We start from the raw sequence: 6,909 nt of genomic DNA on the forward strand, positions 1-6,909 counted from the left end.
CTCATAATCCTATGACGCCCGGGGCGCAAAAAAAAGAGGATAAGACATAAAAATAGCCATGGAGCCAAACAATGAAGTACTTAGGATAATTTGTTATAGTTGTAAGGAGAGTCAAATAATGAAGTTTTTAGGATAATTTGTTCATAGTTATAAGGAGAGAAAAGACACTGAAATAGTCGCTGTTGAGTTATTAAATAAATAAGATTTGAATTTGAATGCGCGGGCGCGCCTTAGTGAACCACGATCGGTCACACCACCGGGCCGAACGGTCACACTACAGAAAGGGATTTTCGGGAACGGGCACACTGGCGGCACCCACCGGGTATATAAGGAGGACCAGTTTCTGGGAAGAGTCACTTGTGCGGTGGATCTCACCCAGGTAAGATCAGCCCTCTCCCGCAGTTGGGCACCCTCACCAGCACTAGTCACTTTTTTGGGTCAGATTTAGCCTCAGGCTAAATCTCATAAATTCGACCTCGGTCATACCGAGGGAGCACTGCCATCGGCCATTCGCCGATGCTTGCCGCAGCAGATCCACGGGATCACTGCCAGGCACTGTCGCAACAGCCTTACCCGGCTTTGCGTCTCTTACGCGTCGGACCTTTGGCGCGTCATCTCTCGCAGGCGTCCCACAGGGTTTTCGCCCTTGTCGGACCTTCAGGGCCTCGCGTCATCTCTCGCAGGAGTCCCACAGGGATTTTTGCGTCTCTTACGCGTCGGACCTTCAGGGCCTCGCGTCATCTCTCGTAAGAGTCCCACAGGGACTTTGCATCTCTTACGCGTCGGACCTTCAGGGCCTCGCGTCATCTCTCGCAAGAGTCCCACAGGGATTTTGCATCTCTTACGCGTCGGACCTCAACGGCCTCGCGTCATCTCTCGTAAGAGTCCCACAGGGACTTTGCATCTCTTACGCGTCGGACCTCAAGGGCCTCGCGGCATCTCTCGCAAGAGTCCCACAGGGACTTTGCAGTTCTTACGCGGCGGACCCCAAAGGGCCTCGCATCATCTCTAGCAACAGCCCTACCGGGGCTTTGCACCACTCACACGTCGGACCCAAAGGGCCTCGTGTCATCTCTCACCCGAGACCCACTGGGTTTCTAGCCATTCTCTTCTCATACTTATCATCACATTCACACTCGCTCGCGTAACCGGCCCTCGGGCCGTCACCCATTCTTTCGTTTCCATTTTTTGTCTCTTCTTTCTTTAGCTAGCGGATCGCCCAGACGGTCAGGCCCGGTTCCCAAACGGCCGCCCCCCTCGGCACCCTACGGAGCATCGGACATCCGACTACCCTCCCTCGGAAGCTCTCCCACCTGGCCCCGCAGACCGCCCGGCGACGACTTGCCGAAACCTTGTAAAATAACTCTGTAACCCTAGAAATGAAATAAACAACTAAGATATAATCTAACTTAACCGAACCAGCTGCGTCCTTACTCTGGGTGGAACCTTCTTTTCTAGCAACCACGCCTGACATCAAACTAAATGTTGGAACGAACTGCTGGTATCCGGTGAACCGTCCCAGGCACCCCGAAGCAGGACCGTTACATGGCGCCCGAACAGGTTGAAGTGGTTGCAGGAAAAAGGACACTAAGAGAGTAATGTCGAGCTGGGTATACCAGGCTACAAAAGCAGAGCTGGTAGAATACGCGAGTGAATTCGGCGTGGACCCAAGCGGAGGATCAAGGGAGCTACGACAAAGACTGTCAACATACACGAAGAGCACGGAGCACACAGAGGAGATCAGGACGAGGTTAATGGAGGTATCAAACAAATACAAGAAGATGGAAATACCGGGTGGAGGGGCCCAGGTCGAGCCGGACAGCAAAAGGACAGCCACGAAAGAGGAGACTCAGAGCATGGGAGACAGGAGGAAGGTGGAATCTCTGGACAGAGTAAGAAGTTGGGGAATACGATACCAGGGCACATCCAACCCACTGGAGTTCCTAGGCAAGATGGAAGAATGGGCCACAGGATATGGCATAGACAAGGATGAATTGGTACAAACGATGCCTTTTATCTTGGAAGGCGCCGCAGAAGACTGGTGGAATACGACGCCAAGTCGGGTAAGAACATGGGAAGAACTGAGAGGGGAACTCCTAGAGTACTTCCTACCCCCAAGGTACCAGGAGCAACTGGATTTAAAAATCGGACAACTCCGGCAGAAAGAAGGGGAACCCACTCGGGCATATGCAATGGAGCTGAGGAAGCTGATGAGGTTCACCAGTTACTCAGAAAAAGAGAAACTGGATAGGATATACAAGAACTGTCGGAGCAAAATAAAGCTTTATGCACGAAGATCAGGTTTTGCATCACTGACAGAGTTCCTGACACTAGCAGAGGAGGTGGAGGAAATCGAGGCGGCGGAAAATCAGGATCACCCGGCAGAGACAAGGAGCCACGGACTAAGGCCGGAGATCTGCATGAGGTGTGGAGGAACAGGACACGCCACAAGGGCGTGCGGCAACCCTCCAAGGTTATTCTGCTGGGTGTGCGGGAGAAACGAGCGGAGGACAACCGAATGTTGTAGAGCCCGGCCGGACGTCAACAGGAGGCTGGAGCAGGCGACTCTGGCAGTACAGGACCGAGCACTAGGACCGGCAGGAAGAGGAGGGATAAACTACGATGGATTCCAGGCAACGGCAGAGGTAAGGATCGGAACGAAAAGGGCGAAGGGAATAGTGGACACCGGGGCATCAAGAAGCGTGATCGACCAGGGAAGTTATCGAAGCCTAAGGAAGCAGGGTAGATGGAACGAGGAAAGGGAGGAAATAACCCTGGCAAACGGAGCAAGACAAAAGGTAATGGGGAGTTTCGCCACGCTCGTCCAGTTCGGGAGCAAGCGATTCAAGCTAAGTTTCTTGATCCTGGACCAAGTGACAGGAGGAATGCTGCTGGGGATGGACTTCTTGGCAAAAGTAGGAACGATAATACGATGCGACCATCAGGAAATAACCATCAGAGAGCCTCAGGAGGAACAAAAACGGAAACAGCGGGAGGAAGCAGGACTAAAAACGGAGCCATCCGAGGAGGAGATCCAGACATTCCTGGAGGAACAAATGATGGTGTTTGAAAGGATGAAGGGATGCAGTACGATCGCAACACACACAATATACATGAAGGACGAAAGACCAGTGAAACAACGTTATTACCCGCGCAACCCAAAACAGCAAGCCATTATAAACGAACAGGTAAACGAACTATTGGACCAGGGGCTGATAGAACCCTCACGAAGCTCATACAGCGCGCCGGTAGTCTTGGTACGAAAGAAAAACAACGAATGGAGAATGTGTGTGGACTACAGGTTACTAAACGAGAAAACGGAGAAAGACGCATACCCGGTACCAAGGATGGATTTCATATTAAACCAACTCCGGGAGGCCAAGTTCATTAGCACAATCGACCTGAAGGCAGGGTATTGGCAAATACCAATGGACGAGGATAGTAAGCAGTACACTGCATTTACGGTACCAGGACGAGGGCTGTTCCAATGGAAGGTGATGCCATTTGGTCTCACCACGGCACCGGCAACGTTCCAAAGAGCCCTGGATACCATCATAGGGCCAGAAATGGAGCCGTTTGCATTCGCATATCTGGATGACATCGTGGTAATTGGAAGGAATAAGCGGGAGCACCTGGAGAAGCTACAGGAGGTGTTTAGGCGGCTCCAAGAAGCGAACCTAAAAATCAACGCGGAAAAATGCCATTTCTTTCAAAAAGAGCTAAGGTATCTGGGACATATCGTAACCGATCAAGGAATACAGACAGACCCGGATAAAGTGGCAGCCATAAGGGAACTACCCACGCCAGGCACAACCAAGGAAGTCCACAGCTTTTTGGGAATGGCGTCATGGTACAGGAAATTCATACCGGGGTTCTCGGAACAGGCAGACCCACTCCAAGAACTAATACAGAAAGGGAGAAAGTTCGACTGGCAACCTCGACATCAGGCAGCATTTGATCAAATAAAGACCAGCTTAACACGGGCACCAGTGTTAGCATGTCCCGATTTCACTAGGCAGTTCGTGTTACAAACGGACGCCAGCGACTTCGGGATAGGGGCAGTGCTGACGCAGGAGAACCCAGAAGGGGAACGAGTGATAGCATATGCGAGCAGAAGGTTGAACCAAGCGGAGCGGAACTACAGTGCCACCGAAAAAGAATGTCTCGCTATATATTGGAGTATCCACAAATACAAGATGTACTTGGAAGGGTACAGGTTCGTAGTGATAACCGACCATCAAGCACTCAGATGGCTGAATTCGATTGAAAGCCCTTCGGGCAGAGTGGCAAGGTGGGCATTAGGCTTGCAACCGTTTCAATTCGAAGTAAGATACCGCAAGGGAAAACTGAACGCCGTAGCAGACGCATTATCTCGCGCGCCACCAGTCGAGGTAAAAATGGCACGAACAGGACCGGGCTGGCTAGAAAAGAAATACAAGGAATGCCAGGAGAACCCGGGAGACGAGGAATATAGGATCGAGGGCGGAAGATTGTACAAACAGGGCTCCAAGAAGGGAGACCTCAACCCCTGGAAGCTGTGCGTCGCGGGAGAAGAGGTACAGGCGGTATTACGAGAGAACCACTGCCAGGAGGCGGCAGGCCACCTAGGGATATTCAAAACACTCAGGAGGGTCACGAAGCAGTATTTCTGGCCGGGTATGAAGAAGGACATCGTAACCTTTGTGAAGACATGCGAAACCTGTCAGCAGTACAAGACGTCGCAACAACACCCAGCAGGACAGATGCTGACAAAGATCGCCGAGGCTCCATGGGAAACCTTATGTGTGGATTTTGTGGGCCCACTACCAAGGACACGACACGGGAATACTATTTTGGTAGTAATCGTAGATAAATTTTCAAAGTGGGTAGAATTAACGGCGGTACGGCAAGCAACGGCGGACACGTTCCTGAAGGTATTCCGGGAAAAGGTGATAGCAAGGATTGGAGCCCCTAAGATCCTGATATCTGACAACGGAGTACAATTCACCGGCAGGAAGACCAAGACAGCTATGGAACACTGGGGAATAAAACAGCAATTCACCGCGCCGTACACACCGCAGCAAAACCCGACCGAGCGCACGAACCGGACAGTGAAAACCATGATAGCGGAATTGACAGGAGGGGAACAAACCAGATGGGACGAAAACCTACCGGAGTTGATGCTCGCGTATAACAGCAGCACTTCGGAGTCAACGGGGCATAGCCCGGCACAATTACTCTATGGAAAAGAGCTGCGGTTGCCCGGGGCACTGTTCGACAAAGTTACGAAAGGCTCCGGTCTGGTATTAGAATCGGTTCCCGAAAGATGGGAACGACTGAAGAATACCAGGTCGGAAGCTTACAGGAATATGGAAGACGCCGCGGAAAATCAGAAACGACACTATGACCTACGGAAAAGGGTATGGAAGCCCAAAATAGGGCAATTAGTGTGGTGCAGAACACACTTCCTATCTAGTGCGATAGATAAGTTTAACGCAAAGTTAGCGCCAAAATTCGACGGGCCATGGGAGGTACGGGGTTTTCCGTCACCGGTAATAGCAGAGTTAAGGAAGCAGGGGGGCACAATTAAAAAACGGGCATACGTGGGGGATTTAAAAGAATACCACAGTAACACTAACCCGGGCGAATCGAACCCCAATAACCGTAGTAACCAAACTTCCGCTCTCATCATTTCAGGAAACATGGACAAATTCCAACACTCAAAAGAGCGGTTCCGGGAGCATAGCGCCCAACTGCAACGGGCCGCCAAGAGGGCCAAAGTAATACCAGCACGGGCCGCCGGACCCGAGATAAGGATCCGGACGGCACCCACACGGCCAGGGGTCCGGCGCAAGGTGGCCGGGGGAAGTCCGGCAAGAGAAGAACACCAGGGCCGAAGCACGACCGACGACGAGGCGCCGGCAGGAGGAGTCGAAAGGGCGGCAGGCCCCGACGATCACACCGACGTGACAAGAGACAACTCCCCGGACCGAGACGTACTACAGTGTTGCGTCTCGGAAGGTTCGGGGGGGGAAACCACCGCTTATCCCTCCTCTTCTTCGCTCCACGAAGAAGAAACAATAATAAATAACTGGGGGTGGACGGTCCCAGCAGGGGTCGTCCTCCGGCCAGCAACGGTGGAACAAATTCTAGACAGATGGAGAAGGAAGCCCAGGGGCAAACAACAGAGCCTGCTGGTGCCGGAAGGGGCACGAACGTGGAATGTGCTCTTCGGCAGAGGCCGAAGAGTCACTGTCCGGCAGGCGAACCGAAGGCAGCCGGAGGAGGCCCGTCGACAGGACACCACTGGAGGGCAGCGACGTGGGGACGATATGAGCGGCGTCGAATGGCAGATCCAGGCGGGAGTCCACCTGCTCCCAACCACCCAGGCCCACATCCGGGAGCGTTGGGCCGGGTTGCGGTTTGGACAGCACCGCAGCGTCCTGGTGCCCAATGGGGATGTCACCCTCCAGGTCATCTTCGGGCGAGGCCGCCGCATCATGATCCGGCCCCACACGCCAGCCGCCCATAAAAACGGGGGGTGGTATGACGCCCGGGGCGCATAAAAAAGAGGATAAGATATAAAAATAGCCATGGAGCCAAACAATGAAGTACTTAGGATAATTTGTTATAGTTGTAAGGAGAGTCAAATAATGAAGTACTTAGGATAATTTGTTATAGTTGTAAGGAGAGTCAAATAATGAAGTTTTTTTGGATAATTTGTTCATAGTTATAAGGAGAGAAAAGACACTGAAATAGTCGCTGTTGAGTTATTAAATAAATAAGATTTGAATTTGAATGCGCGGGCGCGCCTTAGTGAACCACGATCGGTCACACCACCGGGCCGAACGGTCACACTACAGAAAGGGATTTTCGGGAACGGGCACACTGGCGGCACCCACCGGGTATATAAGGAGGACCAGTTTCTGG

General features: G+C 52.3%; 1 protein-coding gene across 1 annotated transcript; it reads left to right on the forward strand.

Moving 5' to 3' along the window:
- Window positions 1–1,222: 1,222 nt before the first annotated feature.
- LOC121529754 lies at window positions 1,223–6,523 on the forward strand (the record flags this gene model as incomplete). Its single annotated transcript, XM_041817706.1, has 1 exon — window positions 1,223–6,523. A coding segment is annotated over exon 1 (4,925 nt), but the record flags the coding sequence as incomplete, so codon positions are not given.
- Window positions 6,524–6,909: the final 386 nt, after the last annotated feature.

Source organism: Drosophila eugracilis, unplaced genomic scaffold, assembly GCF_018153835.1.
Source record: "Drosophila eugracilis isolate 14026-0451.02 unplaced genomic scaffold, ASM1815383v1 contig_185, whole genome shotgun sequence".
Lineage (NCBI taxonomy): Eukaryota > Metazoa > Arthropoda > Insecta > Diptera > Drosophilidae > Drosophila > Drosophila eugracilis.